At 51.1% G+C, this 21,549-nt stretch overlaps 1 protein-coding gene across 1 annotated transcript; it reads left to right on the forward strand.

The window, feature by feature from the left end:
- The first annotated feature begins 1,124 nt into the window (after nt 1-1,124).
- Nucleotides 1,125-19,896, forward strand: IFNLR1 (interferon lambda receptor 1). Its single transcript, XM_019460982.2, is given in 7 exon segments — nt 1,125-1,443; nt 4,862-4,985; nt 12,320-12,504; nt 14,652-14,794; nt 17,044-17,203; nt 17,521-17,654; nt 18,630-19,896. Coding segments are annotated over 7 exon segments (1,836 nt in total). The 3' UTR covers nt 19,401-19,896.
- The last annotated feature ends 1,653 nt before the right edge of the window (nt 19,897-21,549 follow it).

Genomic DNA, 21,549 nt, shown 5'->3' on the forward strand with positions numbered 1-21,549 from the left:
AATCCAGAACCCAGCACCTGCATAAGCTCTCTGGGTCCTCAAAATGGCAGTTTCCTCTTCTGTAAAGAGGAGGCAATCTCTCCTTGGAAGTACTGGGAAACAGAAAAAATGAAAAGAGAAAGAGAAGAAGATAACATTTAATAAAAGGAGAGCAATGATCACCTTTAGAATTTGTCGGAAAAGCGATACATACAAATTATTGAAAAGCTTAGAAACGAAACATGAGCAGAAAGAAGAAACTTAAAATACATGTGTATAATATAGACTATATATATATATTACATAATATATAATATGTATGTTATATATTATAGATTATATGATACATATATATTGCATATATATACATGTACATATACATGTATTATATTATAACAATATACATAATACATATATAATACACACCACACATATATAATATACATATACATATACACACATGTGTATAATATGTATACATATAATCTGTATAATATACACATATGTATATTACATATGTGTGATGTATTATATATATTTAAATCCTCACCACCCAGAAGTTAACAACCACCCGCATATCGGTGTATATCCTCCATCTGCTATCCATGCCTATGCGCACACATATTTTTTTTTTAATGGGACCATATTTTGCTACTTGCTTTTCTGCCTCTCCAGTACGCTGCCAACTTCGCCGAGCCGTGACATATCCCTTGGCAGCCTCCTTTTTAATGACGGTAGACAATTCTGCGGTGAGGCTGTTTCCATCACTCGGAAGCTATTACTGTCGGGGTGACTGGTAACACACCTTAGGCTTTGGTGTCGGAGGCCCCAGCTTTCTCCGGAAGTAGGCTCTCGAGGCTGCCATCCCCTTGTGAAGGAGGCAGAGAGTCACAGGACTGACCCACCAGATTCTCGGGGGGGATGAAAGTAGTTAACGTGCGGGAAGTGCTTGGCTTAGTACCCGGCACATAAAACACGCTCGGACACCGCCAATGGGGTCTGAGGCTGTGCTGTTGAACTGGCCCTGAACTCTGCGTGCTGTTTGACTTAGCTCCCGTACTGGAACCCCTAACTGTGGCCGTCGGCCATCAACCCTTCTCCTCCCCTCCCCCCAGGCATGGCTTTACTGATCCGCCACCCACAGGATGCGGCGGAGCAAACCGCCACGCAGACCCGGAGGAGGTTCCAGCCGTCTTTGAGCCGCGGTGGCGCGGGGAGCCGGCCGGCCGCCCAGCTCGCCGCGGCGGGGCTGCCCCCGGGGAAGCCCCCGCCGAGTCCCGGCCCGCGGGGGCGGGGCCCGCGGCTCGGCCTCCCATTGGCTGCCGTCCGCAACCACCTGCCGGCCGGCGGGCGGCGGGGCTGGAGGGGGGACCTGGCGGCGCCCGGCGGGCAGCGCGGGAGCCGGCGTGGCGGGGCTCGGCCGGTGGGTCCCCCTGCTCCTGTGCCTGCTGCAGTCCACTCAAGGTAAGGGCGGGGGGCCGCGGGGCGGGCGGGGGGGGGGGGGCGCGGGGCGCCTGCCCTGGGCGGCGGAGCTCCCGGAAGGAGGGAAGTGGCCTCAGCCCGGCCGCCGCCAGAGGAGGGGATGCGAATCCGCCCTGCCCACCCACCGCCCGTTTTCTTCTACACTGGGGCTTGGAACTCGACACACCCGAGTCTTTGCAATTGCTTTCCGGGAGGAAAGAGACCCAGATTCTTACTGCCAGTCCAGCTCCAGGTGAACAGGAAAAGACGGTGGCAGTTTAAAACGCAGCTGCATTGATTTACAGAGTGCTGTTTCAGGTTTCCCCGGGAGCCCTGTCCTCTGCATTCACAGGACGCTGGATCCTCCGTACGGTACCCGGGGAAGTCAGGGGAGTGCCCTGTCCTCCCCCGGAGTAGCCATCCTTTCCCCCTGGGCGGTTTCAGAAGTTCCACCCAGACCCGAGGGGAGGGAGCTCTGGCTTAGTCTGCGTGCTGCTGTTACTCTAACGAAAGCCACCTTTTTTTCTGAGCTCCCACTGGTAAATAAGGTGGCAGGGTACAAAACACCCCAGGATAGGACCTACCCGCCAAACCCCAACCAATCAGGAGAAGGTCCCAATATAGCCCCCAGTCTTAGACTTCTTAGTCTTCGCTAACAATTTAAGACCCAGAAGGGCCCTGGGGCACAAGCTAATACTGATAATTAATACTAAGACTTCTTTGTGCTGGGCACATTACCCTATTTAAAGCGAAACAACCCAACCCTTCTATGAGGTAGGTTCTATTTTCTCCCTTTTCGGATGGGGAAGCTGAGGCCCAGGGCACTGAGGGGAATTGCCCAGGAAGGAAAGCGCAGGTGAGACCCCTGAAGAGAAGGCTAAGGCTGAAGCAAGCTCGGCCAGCTTTGGCTGTGGGGTGGGTGGCTAGAGCAGGACCGTCCGTCCACCTGGGTCAGCTCAGGGATGCCCCAGCCCCTGGCACCTCTGCGCAGTGACTGCTGTTGCAGCTGGTGAGGGACAGTGTACCTGTGTGTGAGGGGTGGGGGTCCTCTGTCCCCCTGTTTCGCTGTCAAACTCAATAGTTTTCCCATCTGGGCCTAACGCTACTTTTACCGGAGGAACACTTAATGTACCCAACACAAACTGTGTGATAGTTTAGGGTGAAGGTCAGCCAGATCCAGGTTCAGATCCTGGCCCCCACGCAAACTGGCTGTGTAGCGTCAGGCCTATTGCCTACTGTCTGTCTGTGAATCTAGTGCCCCTGCACGGAAGGAGAATGGCACCTACCCTATAGGCTGGTTCGTCCTGAGGGTTGAATGGGGCTTTGTGGATAAAGTGCCAGACCAGGGCGTCCCACCCTTTGAAGGCTCAGTAAATAAGGTAACTACTGTCATGGCTATTTCTCCACTGTGGCCAAGTTCAGACTTTGGGCCTGTCCTGCCCACAAGATACCTTATAAGCTGAAAAAAAAAAAAGGATACCTTATAAGCTGATTGCAGATAGACTTTGGCCTCTGCTGGTCACCAGCTGGAAAGCTGGGAACAATGATAGCACCTGTACCCCAGTGACCCAGTTCCTGCCAAAGATCACAGGATGGGGTGGAAGCAGGTGCCCACATTTGGGTTAAAAGACCAGAAGTGGGGAGCCATGCTGAGAGCCATCGGTACAACCACCCTCCACCCTGATGCCATTCTGTAACCTGTATGGATTTCCACCATGGCCCGTGTGACACTTCAGGGGGCTGAATTCTCCCTTGGGTCCACGAGCTTCTAAAGGGCAGGAATGGAATTGTGTTCCCCTGTGAAACTCGCGGCACAGATGTCATTGGCCAATAGCGGTTCGCAGATGTTGGAAGAATAAAGCTGAACAGGCCCCACGAGAACGTAGAAGAGGAAGTATGATCAGGAGCTCAGAATGTGGAGTTGGCTAGGCCTGGATGTGAATTCTGATTCTACAGCTTATTACCTGAGAAGGCCTGTTTCCTCATGTGTCATGTGATGGTCACAGTCAGTACCTACATCCTAGAGATGTGGGGAGGATTCAAAGAAATGCAACCCATGTACTTAGCGTAGTTCCTGGTACATAGTTAGGATGCAAAGCACATTAGCTGCTGTCATCATCATCAGTCAGATGTGTCCCACCATCAGTCACCACTACCATTTCTTAGAGATATCAGGAAAGACTCCCCGAGGGAAGTGACTTTGGAATCAAGTCTTTAAAGGATTAGATGGTGAAAAAAAATTAGAAGGTGAACAAACACCAGGCAGTCGAAGACCCCTGGGTTCAGAGGTACCCAAGAGAACGCAGTAGTTTGAGAAGGACAAGAAACAAGGTTGGCTGGAGCCTAGTGAGCCGACTGGGGAGAGGTTGACAAGATGGCCGGTCATGTACCTCACTAAGGAGCGTGGACATTTTTCTAAGGGCGAGGGAAGGGCATAGAACTGGGAAGAGGTGTCATCAGGTGTATATTTCAGAAGATGAGGGTTAGCAGTGAAGAAGAGGTGCCGAAGAGGGGAAGCAGAAGCCAGTTAAGGGTGGTCGGGGAAAGGGTCACTGGGACAGTGACATCTGGGCAGAGATGTGAAGGAAACAAAGGAGCGAGCCTGCTAGAGATCCAGGGGGAGAACAGTCTAGGCGGAGGGAACAGCTTGTGGAAAGGCCTGGAGGAAGAGGGTGCCTGGCAGGCTCTAGAAACAGCAGAGAGGCCAGTGTGGCTGGAGAGCAGCGAGCACGGGGAGAGCTGTGGCTGGGATTAGGTAAATCTTGTGGAGGATTATAAAGACTTTGGGTTTAACCTTGAATGAAGTGAAAGCCAGTTGAGGGTTTAAAGCAGAAACGCCACATGATCTGACTTTCATCTTAACCCTTGCTGCTTGCTCTGTAGAGAATGGGCAAGATTGGAAGCAGGGAGACCAGTTGGGCGGCCTTTGGACTAATCCAAATTATCACAATAGTCATTTAGTCAACAAATATTTATTGTGCACCTACTCTGAGCCCGGAACCGTTGCAGACAGGCTCTGGGGACATGGCTACGAACAGAGCTGAGCCTCTGCTCCTGAGACCCTGTTCCCTCCTGGAGTCCTGGAAATCCAGTAGGTGGTTCCTGTCCTGCGGTGTGCTTCTGAAACCCTCATGTGCCAGAATGGGCAGGAGCTTCCTGTCCATAGGACAGAGCAGCCACTGAGGCCCACGGAGGGGAAGGGGCTGCGATACAGCCGGTCCGTGGCAAGGCCGTGATTGGCATCCTGAGCCTGGGCTCCCAGCCGACACCATGTCCGCTGTGCTCTAGCCACCCCAGATGACTCCTGGTTCTCAAACTCAGTGAGCGCCCGACTGCCCAGCCCGCCACTGGTCAGCTCCAAATGGCCCACGTCAAGAGCAGCCAGGAGCTCCAGGCTTCAGGACCTCTTTCTCTCCCACAGGGAGGCCCCATCTGGCTCCTCCTCAGAACGTGACGCTGCTCTCCCGGAACTTCAGTGTTTACCTGACATGGCTCCCAGGGCCTGGCTACTCCCAGAATGTGACCTATTTTGTGGCCTACCAAAGGTAGAGGGGAGCCTCCAGTCTGGCGTTCGGGGAGACTGAGGAGGTGGGCCAAGGCTGGAGGGGCTTGTGTGGGCCTGCGGTGGGGTGTGGCCATCTTCCCGGTTCCCTGTGTCCCGGGGGAGATAGCATGGGCAGCTACCTGGAGAGAATGAGATAAAGGTCTGGCGGCGAGAACGATGTCGACTAGGGCACAGGGCACAGGTGATGGGCCCGCAGGGGGTGGGGACGATCTCTGAGAAGAGTCAGAACACGGCTTGAGGAGAGCTACGAGGGCCCAGTGGTAGAATTCTCCAGGGCCTGGGGGAGGTGCTTGGAGTTGTGCCAGCTGACAAGGGAGGGCACACGTATCTCCTGCAGAGCCTGTGTTAGGCATCGCTCCACAACCTTTCCCCTACGGCGACTTGAGGTCCTGCCCAACGGGCAGCCCAGGCAGCCACTGCCAACCCAGAGGAATCTGAAAGTGGAAGCAAATTTGCCATTTTTGCACCCAGATGGGAGTCACTTGAGGTTCTATCCTCAAGAACCTTGAGGTCACTTGAGGAGGGTAAGGTGATAAAAGCAGAGAGGCAGGAGGACTCCTCTAGGATTGGCGAGGAGGAGGAAGCAGGAAGGGGGAGGTGAGCGCTGTGGACGCGGGACCCGCCTGTGCCTGGCTGAGCGCTAAGGTCTCGCGTGAAGAGTTCACTTTTTGCTCCCTGGATCCCCAGGCATGCCTGCATTTCCCCCATTTTAGAGGCGAGGAGCCTGAGCTCAGAGAGGTGCTGTGACTTACCCCAGGAAACCAAGGATGGAGCCAGAAGAAACAGCCAAGTCCGTCCGACCCCAAAGCTCATGCGCTTCCTGTTCTGTCATGGTCCCTCCTCCTGTAGCGTCCAGACACGAGCGATGGGGGCCTGCCTTGGAAAAGGGCACACGGGCCAGCAAGCTTTCAAAAAAAAGAACTGTGGGGGGGGGGGGTGCGTGGGGGACTCAGTCACTTAAGCATTCGACTCTTGGTTTCGGCTCAGGTCATGAGTTCGGCTCAGGTTTGTGAGTTCGAGCCCTGCGTTGGGCCCTGAGCTGGCGGTGCAGAGCCTGCTTGGGATCCTCTCTCCCTCTCTCTCTGCCTCTCCCCTGCTCGTGTGCGCTCTCTCTCAAAATAAGTAAGTAAACTTAAAAAAAAAAAAAAAAAAAGAACTGTACAGAACTATATCAGGAGGCCGAAAACACCTAACATGTACCGTGTCGGCACGTTAAGTGTCTTTATTGACACACAGCCCTGTGAGGAGAGAGCAGCCGAGGTCTTCTGCAAGAGGATATTTTGCTCAAAGCCCCATAGCTGGGAATAGGGGAGCCAGAATAAACTGATTAGGGTTGAAAGTCCCTCCTCTGGACTTTATGATGTTTGCCTTCCCCTTGACACTTTTAAACACCTATGAGGATTCTAAAATGATGATATTCTAATTGTATCATTTTTTTTTTTTCATGGATTAGTTGGAATTATTTTACAAAGACATGCTTCCTCTCCTCTAGTATGTGATATTCAGTGGTACTCTTCAGATGGGCCAGATGGGACATATCCTTCATTTTTTTTTTTTTTCTCAAGTTTTCAAGATCACGAATTGAATTCCTTCTAATCTCCCAAAGGTGATCAATTTTTTTTTTTAATCGTTATGAACTCGAGTGCTTAAACATATCTGATGGTTTCAATCCATTGCAACCTGTCTACTCGTTAAAACTTGAGTTGTCCCATCTCTGGCCAGCAAAAAAATCTTTTCAGGTTGGCTCCAGAGTCCTTTTAATTTGACTCTAGTAGTTTTGATTATTGCTGTTATAAACAAGATGTTGCAGGATCATTTGCACAATTCCTGACCTAAAACCAGAATCAGCCATTTGTCCACTTAGTAGAAAATGGTTTTTTTTTTTAATTTTTTTTTAACGTTTTATTTATTTTTGAGACAGAGAGAGACAGAGCATGAACAGGGGAGGGTGAGAGAGAGAGGGAGACACAGAATCCGAAACAGGCTCCAGGCTCTGAGCTGTCAGCACAGAGCCCGACGCGGGGCTCGAACTCACGGACCGCGAGATCATGACCTGAGCCGAAGCCGGATGCTTAACCGACTGAGCCACCCAGGCGCCCCTAGAAAATGGTTTTAAAGGACACAATGTGTATGTTAGCTGTGCTGATCACTACTTAGCTATTGCTTTGGATTTTTTCAGTGAGTGTGAAATGGGTAGATAGATAACTATAATTCCACCTCTGTTCCTGGCTTCTGCTGAGATGGGTGATTAAATCAGCAAGCCCCATCCATGATCTCCTTATGAAATGAGTTTTCAACCACACCCATGGTGTTCCTTCTAGAACATGCTTTCTAATTTTTTGCCATATGCATAGGCTGAGAATTTCCTACTTCTGGTTTCTTTTTGCTTAACAGTCCTTTCTATGTGCCTGTCTTCCTCTCTCCGTTTACCATAAGCAGTAAGGAGAAATCCGGCCACATCTTCAACACTTTGCTTAGGAATCTCCTCAGCTGGGGTGCCTGGATGTCTTAGTCAGTTGAGCATCTGTCTCTTGATTTCTGCTCAGGTCATGATCCCAGGGTTGTGAGATCGAATCTGCATTGGGCTCTGCACTGAGTGTGGATCCTACTTAAGATTCTCTCTCTCTCTCTCTCTCTCTCTCTCTCTCTCTCTCTCTCTCCCCCCCCCCCTTCTCTCCCTCTCTCTCTTTCTCCCTCCCTCTGCCCCTTCCCCACTCACATGCTCTCTCTAAAAAAAAAAAGAAAGAAAGAAATCTCCTCAGCTAAATATCTAAGTTCATCACTTTCAACTTCTATTTCCCACAAAACACCAAAACACAATTCAGCCAAGTCTCTGCCACTTTGTAACAACGATCGCCTTTCCCCCAGTTTCCAGTAAGGCGTTCCTCCTTTGCATCTGAGCTCTCCCCAGAACCACCTTTGGCTCCATAGTCCTACCGATGGTCTCTTCAAGGCACTCTAGGCATTTTCTAGCACGGACCTGAAAATCTCTCCCACCTCTACCCAAACCCAGGGGCAAAGCCACTTTCACATTTTCAGCTATTTCTTACATTAGCACCTGATTTCTGGTACCAAAATCCGTATTAGTCTGCTAGGACTACCATGACAAAATACTATAGCCTGAGTGGTTTAAACAACAGAAATTTATTTTCTCTCAGTTTTGGAGGCTGGAAGTCCAAGATCGAGGTGTCAGCAGGTTTGCTTTCTCCTGAAGCGTCTCTCCTTGGCCGTGGAAAACGGTCACCTTCTCTCTGTTCTCGCATGACCTTTTCTCTGTCATGGCTGAGAGTATGGCTGAGAGTCATGGCTCTGTCAGGCTGAGAGTATGCCTGGTAGCCTCTTTTCTTCTTTAAAGACTATAAGTCCAGGGTGCCTGGGTGACTCAGTCAGTTAAATGTCTGACTTCCGCTCAGGTCATGATCTCGCAGGTCGTGAGTTCGAGCCCCGCGTCGGGCTGTGTGCTGACAGCTCAGAGCCTGGAGCCTGTTTCGGATTCTGTGTCTCCCTCTCTCTCTGCTCCTCCCCACTCATGCTCTGTCTTTCTTTCAAAAATAAATAAACATTAAAAAAAATTTTTTTTTAACTATTAAGTCCGGTTGGTTTAGGGTCCCACCCTTATGACCACATTCAATCTTAATTATCTTTTTATTTAAAATTTTTTAATGTTTCTTTTTATTTTTGAGAGAGAGTGAGCGAGTGGAAGAGGGGTAGAGACAGAGGGAGACACAGAATCTGAAGCAGGATCCAGGCTCTGAGCTGTCAGCACAGCGCCCGATGCAAGGCTTGAACTCAGAAACTGCAAGATCATGACCTGAGCCGAAGTCAGACGCTCAACTGACTGAGCCACCCAGGCGCCCCTTAATCACCTTTTTAAAGGCCCCATCTCCAAAAGCCTATACAGTCATCGGGGGTTAGGGCTTTGGCATTTGAATTTGGGGGGAATGCAATTTAGTCCATAATATCTAATAAACTGGATTTCATCAAATTTAAAACTTTTAGTCTTTAAAAAAAAATGCTTAAAGAAAAAGAGAAAAGTCCAGCCATTGAGAAAAAGATGTTTACAATATATACACTGGAAAAAGACTAGTATCCAAAATAGATAAAGAACTCCTGCATCACAATAAGAAGACAAATCACCTGAAAAAACTGGAATAATCACTTCACAAAAAAGCGCACGAGTGGCCAATAAGGAGTGGCCAATAAGCACATGAAAAGATGTTCGACAACCTTAGTCATTAGGGAAAGGCAAATTAAAGCTACAATGAAACACAACCACACACCAACTAGAATGGCTAAAATTGAAAGGACTGACAATACTAAGTGTTGGCAAGCATGTGGAGGAACTAGAACTCTCCTGCACTGTTGGTGGGAATGTACAGTCACTTTGCAAATCAGCTTGACAGTTTCTTGTCAAGTTTCCCCTTCAGTTACCAAATCTCCCAGATTCTACTCCTAAAGCTTTATTTAAGACAAATGAAAACATGTCCATACAAAGACTTGTACATGAACATTCATAGCACTGTAATTCATAATAGCTCTGTTACGGATTGAATTGTATACCCTCATATTCATAGCCTGAAGGTCTAACCCCCCACGTGATTGTATGTGGAGATAGGGCCTTTCAAGAAGAAATTAAGGTCAAATGCGGTCATAAGGGTGGGGCCCTAAGCCAATAGGACTATGTATTAATATTTCGGTTAATAATTTGCTGATGGTTTGAGGCGCCTGGGTGGCTCAGTCGGCTGAGCGTCTGACTTCAGCTCAGGTCATGATCTCATGGTTCATGAGTTCGAGCCCCGCATCAGGCTCTCTGCTGACAGCTGGGAGCCTGGAGCCTGCTTCCGATTCTGTGTCTCCCCCTCTCTCTGTCCCTCCCCCATTCATGCTCTGTCTCTGTCTCAAAAATAAATAAAAATTTTTAAAAAATAATAATTTTCTGATGGTTCACGTGTGGCTCAACCAATTTTTTCAGTCCTATTTATGTTCATTAAGCCAACTTTGATAATTACGTTGTTCTTTTTTTTGTGCTTTATGTATTTAATAATTATTTTTACTTGTTCAATCTTCAATTACTGAGTGAGGCATATTAAACATTTCTTATTATAATTGTGGTTTTTCTGTTTCTTCCTATAATGTTGTCTGGTTTTGCTGTCTAGAGTGTGTATCTATTTAGCAGGCACATATAAGGGAGAATTTTTTTTAATATATAATTTATTGTTAAATTGGTTTCCATCCAACACCCAGTGCCCATCCCCACAGGTGCCCTCCTCAATGCCCATCCCCCACTTCCCCTCTCCCCCGCACCCCCATCAACCCTCAGTTTGTTCTCCATATTTAAGAGTCTCTTATGGTTTGCCTCCTTCCCTCTCTGTTTGTAACTTTTTTTTTCCCCTTCCCCTCCCCCCTGGTCTTCTGTGAAGTTTCTCAGGATCCACATGTGAGTGAAAACATATGGTATCCGTCTTTCTCTGACTGACTTATTTCACTTAGCGTAATACTCAGGGAGAATTTTTTTTAATGTTTATTTATTTAGTTTGAGAGAGACAAAGTGTGAGTGGGGGAGGGGCAGGGAGAGACCCTTAAGCAGCCTCCACGCTCAGCGTGGAGCCAGACGCGGGGCTCAGTCCCACGACCCATGAGATCATGACCTGAGCCGAGATCAAGAGTCAGATGTTCAACCGACCGAGCCACCCAGGCGCCCCAGGGAGAGTTTTTTTTATATCATCCCGGTAAACGGAATAATTTTTCATTATGTGGTGATTCTTTTCCCCTTTAGTATTTCTTTGGACTTTGAAGTTTATATTTTGTCTCATGTTAATATAGGGGCGCCTGGGTGATTCAGTTGGTGGGGTGTCTGACTCTTGATTTCGGCTCAGGTCATGATCTCACGGTTCATGGGTTCGAGCCCCGCATCGGGCTCTGCAGCTCAGAGCCTGGGGCCTGTTTTGGGTTCTGTGTCTCCCTTTCTTGCTGCCCCTCCCCCACTCATGCTCTGTCTCTCTCTCTCTCTCTCTCTCAAAAATAAATACACATAAAAAAAATGGAATATAACTAGACCAGGTTTCATTTTATTGTTAACGTTTATATACTGTAACTCCAGCAAGAAACAAAACAGGAGTTCTTTCCAAAAATCCGTCCTCTTTGCTGCCCCCATCTAGCCTCCTCCACTCACGGGTCGTTCAGTTCCCAAACCCAGGACTCGCTCTGGTTTCTCCCTGCCTCATGTCCCACATCCAGTCCACGAGCAAGTCCTGTTGGCCTTACCTCCAAAATATAAGCCCAGTCCAGCCCATTCCTTACATCCTCACCTCTGTTTTCTCTTAGACCACTGCTGCGGCCTCCCAGCTGGTTTATCAGAGGTTGATCTCTCAAAAACAGAAATTAGGTCACCTCAGCCCCCCCATTCAGAACTTTCCAGTGGCTTCCTAGCATACTTGAGATAAAATCCAAGCTCCTTGGCAAGACGGAAAGGCCCTGCCTGCTCTTCCCACCCACCCCTGTGCCCACACCTCTCCCCGCCTCACCCACTGGCCTTGAGCCCCGCTGGCCTCCTTGCTTTTTTCTGGACACTTCCTTCCCCCAGGCCTTCACCCGGCTGCTTTGCCATTGCGGCCTCAATATTACCTTCCTGGCCTTTCCTGAGCCACCTGTGGAAAGGAGTTCCCCCCGACCCCTCCCCCCCACCACCTGCCATGCCATTCCCCCTTGTCACTGCACCTACCTTCTCCCGGATTTACCTCAGTGATGTGATGATTGTCTCTCACCCCTTCCCCGTCATGTTCCCGGGGACAGGACCTGCCCGGCATTGCCAGTTCCCCAGGAATAATGCCCGGGGTGCTGGTCCCTTCTTTGGACAACGGTGTTCTCAGAACAGTCACATCACAGGCCTGCGGGTCCCCGCTGACAGCCACGCAGCATCCAGCACGATGCCTGGCACACAGCAGGTGGCCCGCAAGGCCTGAGCGGAGAAGAACGGGGGAAGTGGCTGCTGGTACCAGTGATGGCAGGCACCATGCAGCCCTGGGGAGGCAGGAGGAGGAGGAGGAGGAGGAGGAGGAGGAGGAGGAGGCAGGCTGGCCTGCCGGGGGCCCCGGAGCTAGTGAGGGACGCAGCCGGGATCCCACCGCGTGCTTCTCTCCAGAGCCTGAGCTCCTAACCGGACTGTTCTCATTCTGTCCCAGCCCGTGGCTGGCTGATAGGTCAGACGGGTGGACGATCAGGCAGATGAAGGGACAAGGGAGTCGGTGTTCTCCAAGCTCCCTGGCCCCAGAGGCTGAGTCTGCAGCCCACGCTCTCTCCTGTCTCCTCCCTCAGCGCTCCGACCCCCAGACGGTGGCGAAAAGTGAAACAGTGTGCAGGAACCAAAGAGCTGGCCTGTTCTCTGATGTGCCTGGAGAAACAAGACCTGTACAACAAGTTCAAGGGGCGTGTGTGGGCAGTTTCTACCGGCTCCAGGTCCCCCCCGGTGGAGTCCAAGTACCTGGATTACCTTTTTGACGGTAGGTCTGTGGCTAAGGGACCAGGTGGGAGGCTCCCTGTCCAGGCCCTGCTGTCCCGGCCACTGTCTCCACTTCTCTAAAGCAGAGGCAGCCCCACGTAGCCTGGCATCGTGGCAGGGTGTCAGGGGAGATCTGCCGGCATATGCTTGGTGCTATTTTTTATGTTCAAGTTCTCTTTAAGAAACAAATTTTTTTTTTAATGCCAGTTGCAAAAGTAACTCCTGTACAGTGTAGAAATTGGGGGTGGGGGGGGGCAAAGAAAATAGAAATAGAGAGGAAATCATCCCCCATGTGTACCACATTCAGAAATCACCAGTGTTGGGGTGCCTGGGTGGCTCAATCAGTAAAGTGTCAGACCTCTGCTCAGGCCATGATCTCGCGGTTCATGGGTTCGAGCCCCGCAGTGGGCTCTGTGCTGACAGCTCAGAGCCTGGAGCCTGTTTCAGATCCTGTGTCTCCCTGTCTCTCTGCCCCTCCCCTGTTCGTGCTCTGTCTCTCAAAAATAAATAAATAAATGTCATGAAAACAAACAAACAAACACTGAGTGAGGAGAGCACTTTTCTCTTCCCAGTATATTTTATTTCTAATCCTAACGACAGACCTGTGGGGTTCATTTTCATTGCCCCATTTAAAAAAATAATAATAAGTAAGATCCACAAAAGTTAAGGAAATTGCCAGGACACACAGTTAATAAGGGGTGGAGATGGAACGTGAATCTGGGTCTTTCTAGTCTTGAACACGGTATTGGAACCAGACCAAGAGTGAGGCGGGGTGGTAAGAAGGAGAAGATAAATACTCAGACAATATCCTCACGGAGCTGAGATCTGTAACTTGCTGCCCAGCCTTCTCAAAATACTTGCGAGCAAATTAAGGCTCCGATGGAGAGGAGGAAGGGCTTGAATGAAGGGTGGCAGGGAGGGAGAGTAGGAAGGAAGAAGAACTGGCTTGGGTACAAGCTGGCTGGGTGGATGGATGAAAAGGGTAGAAGGACGGATGGGTAAGAAGAAAGGACGCATGGAGGGGGTACAGAGGACATGGTGGAGGAGGGGAAGGAAGAAGGCTACATGGAAAGACATGCTCACCAGGAAGGAAGGATGTGTGGATGGGAAAGATGGAGAACAGGAAGGAAAGGCAGATGGACGGGTCACGGGCTAGATGGAAGCAAATAGAAGGTTGACTGGCTGCCTGGGAAGGGACGGAAGGACAGGAGGAAAGGAGAACAAGGGAGGGGGGACAGACAAGAAGGAAAGATGTATGGAAAGTGAAGAAGAATGGATGGATGGGGAGGGTGGATGGTAGGAGAGCAGGTGGTTGGCTAGACTAAAGGCAGGAAGACAGTCTAAAGGAAGAGGAAGGAAGGAAGGGTGGGAAGGCGAGCGGGCAGACAGGCTAGAAGAGCGAAGGATGAACAGGCGGATGGACGGACGGACAGGACGGACAGGAATAAGAGATTAGAAGGAAAGAGGCGGCGAGGAGGTTACTTTTGTAAGTAGTATTAATGTTGGCTTTGCCTCCGCCTCCCTAAAGCTCTCCTGATTCTCCCATAGCACACTCCATGCCGGAATGACCTTTCCTGCCTTTTCCTGCCCTCGGCTGTGGCCCTGGTCATTTTCTCGCTTGAGTTTCGGTAGTTTGCATACTTCATTTCCCCCGAATTTCCTCCAGCTCCTGGAGGTCAAGATCCCCGTTCCCTCCAGCTCCCTGCCCAGGGCTTAATATGTAATCGGAGTCCACTGGACTCTGACCCACAGAACCGAGATAATGCGTGTGTGTTGTTTGCAGCTGCTCTGTGGTGATGTGGCACCAAGTGGGCAAGATTCTGACAGCCCAGCGATACGGGAAGGGCGCCCAGGTGCAAGGGACAGCATGAGGAAAGGCAGGTTAGCTGTGAGCTTGGCCTGTTCATTTGACCTCTCCGAGCCTCAGTTTGCCTCTTCTGTAAGATGGGAATAGTGGTAGCTCCCTTCCAAGGTCACTGCAAGACTTCAACCAAATGGCTTGAAGGCTCTTGATGCAAACACTAGAGCCATTTTTCCCTTTCTAGGAGCGGTCTCTGGGCTGGGGGCGGGGCTTGGGGGGAGCGGAGGAGCAGGCCTGCCTGGGGGCAGGGGGATAGATGCTGACAGGTCCGGTTCTATTTCTGCCAGTGGAGCCAGCCCCACCTGTCCTGGTAGTCACCCGGAAGGAGGCGATCCTGAGCATCAATGCCACATATCAGCTGCCACACTGCATGCCCCCACCGGATCTGAAGTACGAGGTGGATTTCTGGAAGGAGGGAACAAAGAATAAGGTAGGAAGCCTCTTTCCTGCCCTCTGGCTGGACGCCACCCCCCCCCCCCGCCCCCGTCCCCTACCGCCCCACCAAAACCCAGTGCCTCTCACCCTCCCTGCCTGCTTTCTGCACACCAACTCCAGGAAGCCTTCCCCGCATACCCCCACCCCTGGCAGTCACTCCCTGACTCTGTGCAGCACGATTGGCCTGCAGCCCACCCCTGCCCTTTTCCCCCTAAGAGGCCAAGCACAGGGCGTCCTGCCCCTTCGCATTATAGGTGGTAACAGCACAGTTTTTCTACCCAATATACATATATATATTTCATTTTTAATTATGAAATCCTTTTTTCCCAATGATATCTGATTGAAGCATGAGAGGCGCTAGGAAGCCTGCTTGCCAAGCCCCTGGATTCATTACCAAAAAATCAGAAAGTACAGATACGCTCTAGGAAGAAAACTAAAAGTACCCAGAGACTACCACAAATACCCAGCTTCAGACTCGTTTCTCACACATGAACACGTGCCTGTCTGCACATGTTTATTGATGGCAGAGGTCGGCCAACTTTTCCCGTAAAGAGCCAGATAGCAAATGTTTTTTTGAATTTGAGAGTCATGTGGGCTTTCACAGCTAGTCAACTCTACGTCTACTGCACAGAAGGAGCCATAGACACTAGGTCTATAAATGGGCATAGCTGTGTTCTAGGAAAACGCCGTGTACAAAAATGGTGGCAAGCCACATTTGACCCGTGTAGTTTGCTGTCCCCTGGTTTTGTTCTTTCTGTCTTGCTGAACCAGCATTCACACTCCTGACACTCTGCATATGTACTCTGGATCCCAGGGATATAGATCGTCTTCAGATGGTCCCTGCCTTTAAGGATATCTCAAATATTCTAGGGGCAGCTGGGTGGCTCAGTCACTTAAGCATCTGACTTTGGCTCAGGTCGTGATCTCATGGTTCGTGGGTTCGAGCCCCGCGTCGGGCTCTGTGCTGACAGCTCAGAGCCCAGAGCCTGCTTCGGATTCTGTGTTTCCCTCTCTCTCTGCCCCTCCCCAGCTTGCGCACTCTCTCTCTCTCTCTCTCTCTCTCAAAAATAAATAAAGATTAAAAATTTTTTTTTTCTTCAAGAACAACTCAAACATTCTAGACCACCCCCATCCAATAGAGGTAGAATGTGAGTGGGCGCCCGGGTGACTCAGTTGTTAAGTGTCTGACTTTCGCTCAGGTCATGATCTCGCGGTTCATGAGTTCAAGTCCCACATCGGGTGAGCACAAGTCCCACTTCTCTCTCTCTCTCTCTCTCTCTGCCCCTTGCTCACTTCTGCCTTCTTTCTCTCTCAATAAATAAATAAATAAATAAATAAATAAATAAATAAATAAATAAATTTTTAAACAATTAAAAAAAGAAATATAATGTGAACCACATGTGTCATTTTAAATGTTCCTCATTAAATGAAGAAAACCAAGTTAATTTCATTTTAATAATTTATTTCATCCCATAAAATGTTACCATTTCAACATGTAAATAATATGAAAACTGTTGGCATGTTTTACATACTTTTTGCACCTAGTCTTTGAGGTTTTTTTAAGGTTTATTTTTGAGAGAGAGACAGAGAGACACAGTGTGAGTAGAGGAGGGGCAGAGACAGAAGGAGACACAGCATCTGAAGCAGACTCCAGGCTCCGGGCTGTCAGCACAGAGCCCGACGTGGGGCTCGAACTCACGAGCCGCGTGATCATGACCTGAGCCGAAGTCAGATGCTCAACCGACTGAGCCACCCAGGCGCCCCACACCCAGTCTTTGGAAGCCCATGTGTATTTTATAGTTGGAGCGCGTCTCAGTTTGGACCAGTCACACTTCAAGTGCTAGTCACCACATGTGACCCACACCAGACTGGGCAGGGAAGGCCTAGCGTTTTCCGGGTCTGTGATGGCTGAAGGATGCTCCCTACCCCCAAATACACCGTGAGGCTCCGAGCGCAGGCAGCCTGTGGAATCTGCCCTTCAAAGAGGGACCCGCAGGCCCTGGGGGGCGGCACACAAGGGGGACCTTGAGTGGCAGGGCTGCTTCTGAGCTCAGTCCATCTGTACCTCAGGACTCGGTGGAAAAGAAGCCAGATGATGCTGGGAGGTGCTCCCTTAATGCTTAAACTTTAACGCAGGGAAAGATGTGGGGGTCACGGCAGTATCTTGCCAGCCCCACCCTGTCCCGGTTGTGCAGAGCCCATCCCCACAGCAGGTCTGCCCACCCCTGTTCTCTCTCCAAACAGACACGATTTCCAGCCACTCCCCGTGGCCAGCCAGTCCAGATCCCCCTGCAGCCAGCCACCAGCGGACCCTACTGCCTCAGTGCCAGAACCATCTACACCTTTGGTGATCCTAAGTACAGTGGGTTCTCTAAGCCTACCTGCTTCTTCCTGGGGGCCCCAGGTGAGTGCAAAGTGGTACAGAAGTGAGGTTCCCCCCCCCCGCCCACCCCGGGACAGACTATCTTTATCATAAGGTGGTCAAGAGCATAGGTCTAGAGATAGACTCACCTCAATTAAAATCCCAGCTTCACCATACCCGCTGTGTGTCTTTGGGTAGCTTACATAACCTCTCTGAATCTTGGTTTCCGTAATCTGTAGGGTCGGTATAGTCTTATGAGGATCACGTGGGATAATGTACGCGAAGCCCGCTGCACAGGTGCACTTGATAGATGAGAGCCATGGTCATTGTTTCTGTGGTTCTCGTTCTTCCTTCCTTAGGAGCCAACTGGGTATTCCTGGGGTTGCTGCTGCTTCTGCTTCCACTGCTGTTGGTCATTGCCATCGGCCATGTGATCTGGAGGAGGTTCACAGACAACCCCTGGTTTCAGCAGGCAAAGATGCCATGGGCCCTGGTATGGCAAATCTGGGCATGTGCAACAGAGGCGGAGGGTTGTTAAGAATAAGGAAATGGGGCTGGACTTAGACATAGGTCAGACGGACAGACCAGACTATCAAGATAGTCCACACCACAGACATCTCCTGTCTTTGTGTTTAAATTTCCACCATTAGCAATTCATTCCTTTGGCGCCAAATTCAAATGGCAAATATTCAATTTGAATTGAACTTCGCCAAAATTCAAATGGGAGGGAGCAGTGCCTTCAGTCTCCAAAGTGAAATAACTTCATCGGGTTTGTCAGGTACTGAGAGCAGGGCCACTAGCCTTGGGACTCAGGAGAGATGCCCAGAAGGGGGAAGGGGAGAGGGTGGTACCAAAAGGGGGAATCTTAGAAGGGTCCCAACACTTAGTTCACGGTTTAAGCAAGGGTGAGTCTTGCCTCGGCTGACCCTGGGATCCCCTCCCTTGCCTGCTGCCTCACTTCCTTAAGGCTGTGGGCCAGTTGGGGCAGAGGGGATGCCTGGAGAGGTCAGATGGGTCCAATTTGTTCAAACGAGGGTCTGCTGAGGGTGGCTGGGCCATAGGTGAGGTGTGGTGGGCACTTGGGTCAGGATGGCTTTGAGGATGGATTCTGAGTATCTTGGCCACACAGGAGTGGTTTCAAAGTCCCTGGCTCTGGGACCCTCAGGGAAATCCCAACTGAATGCCAACGTCTGTGTTAGACATTTCTGCGCCCCGCCCCGCCCCTCACCCGATGGTGCCCTGAGCCCCCAGCTCAGTTACCCCAGGGGTAACTTGCCTGGTGATACCCTCTTATGGGCGGCTCTCCCCAGCCCCACTGAAATTTCCTACTCCCTTGCTAGTGTTTCCTGGGATCACTTCCCAAAAGAACTATTTACATTTGAATCTTTGTCTCGGGGTCTGTTTCCGGGGGGACCCAGGCTTCAGGAAAGCCTAAATTTTCCCTTCTTTTCTCCCCTCCCCAAATCAGGACTTTACTGGACACAGACGCCCCGTGGCAACCTTTCAGCCCTGTGGCCCTGAGTCCCCAGATGCCTTGATCCTCTGTCCCCAAAAGGAACTGACCAGAAGGGTCAGGCCGAGCCCTAGTGTCAGGACCCCAGCCACCGTCCAGGCAGGATCAGAGGAGGACAGTGCTGAGGAGGAGAAGGACGATGAGGAGGACACAGATGACGGTGTCAGCTTCCAGCCCTACATCGAACCACCGCCCTTCCTGGGGCAGGACCACCGGACCCCAGGGCACTCGGAGGTGGGGGGCACCTGGACTCCTCCCAGCCAGGCCGAAGGCTCCTCGGCTGCGGATGCTTCAGACAGAAGCGGGGCCAGCACTGGGGGCTCCTCTCCCCGGGATGAGCCCGAGTCTTGTTGTTTAGCCAAGAAGGGACCGGGCCAAGGGCCAGGTGGGGATGGGTGTCAGGAGTCTCTCCTCCTCCACGAATTCTCCCAGGACCTGAGTTTCCTGGAAGATCCCCTGAAAGACAACCTTTCCTCCTGGACCAGCTGCTTTTCATCACCAGGGCTGAATCTGGTCCCTGGGGAGCCCCCAGTTTCTCTTCACACACTGACCTTTTGCTGGGACAGCAGCCCTGAGGAGGAAGAGGAGGAGGAGGGGGAAGAAGAAGGAGGAGGAGGGGGGAGGGAATCAGAAATCGAGGGTGACGTTACTGGCAACTGGAGAGCTGAGAGCCTCCAGAAGGCTGAAGTCAGAGGCGGGACACTAGGGCATTACATGGCCAGGTAAGCTTTCTTCAGCATCCCTCCAAGTCTAAGCTTTCCAAGGACCCAAGACGCCACCTGGACTTGAGAGCCTGGGCGCATCCTGCCTGAGGCCATAGAGGGCTCTTACGGCACTTTAGAAACCCCAGCCGCAGAAGCCACCCCATCCTTTGACTCGCCGGCTTCGGGCCGACCTCTAAGAAGGGTGAGGACAAGAATGGGCCGAGGTCAGAGGCTGACTGGCTGTCACATCACCCCACTGCCTTTGGGGTGACGGGGCAGTCAGAGAAAGCATCCCTGGACAATGTCAGAGGTCAGGTCACAATAGACAACCAAGGGCTGACGCCACAAGGGACCATCTGGATCTGGGGGGAGGGAGGTTTGGAGCACATCTTTATGAGTGTCATACCTTTCTCTGGCACCTGCTGAACTCCCGCCTCCCCCGAGTCTTAGCCTCCTGGTTCATGAGTCCTCTAGCGTGGACCTCAAAACCCAGTAAGCAGGGGATAGTCTCTGACTTACGGAATTAACACAGCTTTTTTTTTTTTTTTTTTTTTTTTTTTGAGAGAGAGAGAGAGAGCATGAGCAGCGGAGGGGCAAAGAGAGAGGGAGAGAGAGAATCCCAAGCAGGTTCTGCGCAGTCAGCACAGAGTCTGACCCGGGGCTCACACTCACGAGCTGTGAGATCATGACCTGAGCTCAAATCAAGAGTCGGACGCTTAACCAACGAAGCCAACCGGGCGCCCCTCCGGTTTTATTATCAGACAGACCTGGCTTCAAATCCCAGCTGTGCCATTTACCAGTCACGTGACTTTGACTAGCAGCATTCACTTTTCTCTGGTCTTCCCTTCGTCTACCTCCTGCCCTCCACCTTCACTTCCTCTCTCCTCCCGGTCAGGAAACCTCACTCTCAGAAGGCAGAGCCCAGCCAAGAAGGACCCGGATCGCTCTCCCCTTTCCCAGAAAAGAAAGAACCAAGGGATCCACCCACCAAGGGGTCTGATTTGTTGGGGGCGGGGTAACGACCCGTCAGAGAACTGGACTCCTGGGTCTGTGATCCCGGTTTTAGACCGCACTTTAGACCTCTGGTTATAAAGAAGTCCCATTTTCCCTTCTAATTATGAGACTCGGTGTCTCCTGGAAGCAGGTATGTTAGAAGGTGGCAGAGAGATGGTAAAGTATCCCCCAAACTGAGATGGCGCTTTGAGGCCAGGAAACGAAGCAGGCGACTCCGTGCAGCTTACACAGAGTTTTGTTCAGGGTAATTTACTGATGGGGTGTGGCGGGGGGAGGCGGCGTTGTTGGGGGGAGGATAAGCCACGCAGCTGCATCGTAATTCTCTGCAAAATCCAGACCTCAGCTTGCAGGTTTGAAGGGGCCAGGGGACACTCAGAAGGGCGTTGTAGTGAGATCAGAGGGTTCGCCTGCACCTCAAAGGGCTTGAGTGCCCCTGGTTGACAGCTGGCCTTTAATTAGATCCTGTGCATCAGGAAAGAGAAAGACTATGTTCTCTCTAACGGATTCGTGGGAGGCTAAAACAAGCCGCCCGCCATCCCGGCCTTGGTGGGCATTTCTAAGATATATCTATTAATCTCCGAGGGCCCGGGACACATAGTCCTGAGGAAGGTCGTGGAGCAGACATGAACAAGATGGAGAGCCAAAGATGGAGTCAGTGTTGTCAGCCCTCCTACAAGGTGACTAGCCTTACCCGGGGGGTAGTGACGGGTGTTCTCAAACAACTGCCTTGTTAACCTATACCCACCAGGGTACGGGCGAGCATAGCTGAGCGTTCGCCTATAGGGACCAAGCTTTTTGTCATTTTGTGGCTGAGCATCCGAACAATCATGGCTCCGAGACCTGGGCCCTGCCGTGTAGCCAGAACTTACGTTTCGACGTTTGTGAAAAAAGCATCTTTGTAGCCATTTCACCCACACAAGCTTGTTGTTCTGAAGGCAACAAGAAGGCACGACGTTAAATGAAGGATCCGGAAAAGGGAATCTGGTCTAGGGGTTCTCCAACCACGCTCCCAAACAGGCTTGGGTTTCATGGGCGGAGGATGCCAGGGACTACTGGATCCCCACAACAGCCAGAGCAGTCTCCCAGTGTCCCGCTCCACCCCATGGCCCTCCGTGTGAGGCTGTGCTCGGTGGGGAGGGGGCTCCCCTGCTAAAGAA

The sequence above is a fragment of the Panthera pardus genome, unplaced genomic scaffold, assembly GCF_024362965.1.
Source record: "Panthera pardus isolate Hobbes unplaced genomic scaffold, ASM2436296v1 HiC_scaffold_11, whole genome shotgun sequence".
Classification (NCBI taxonomy): domain Eukaryota; kingdom Metazoa; phylum Chordata; class Mammalia; order Carnivora; family Felidae; genus Panthera; species Panthera pardus.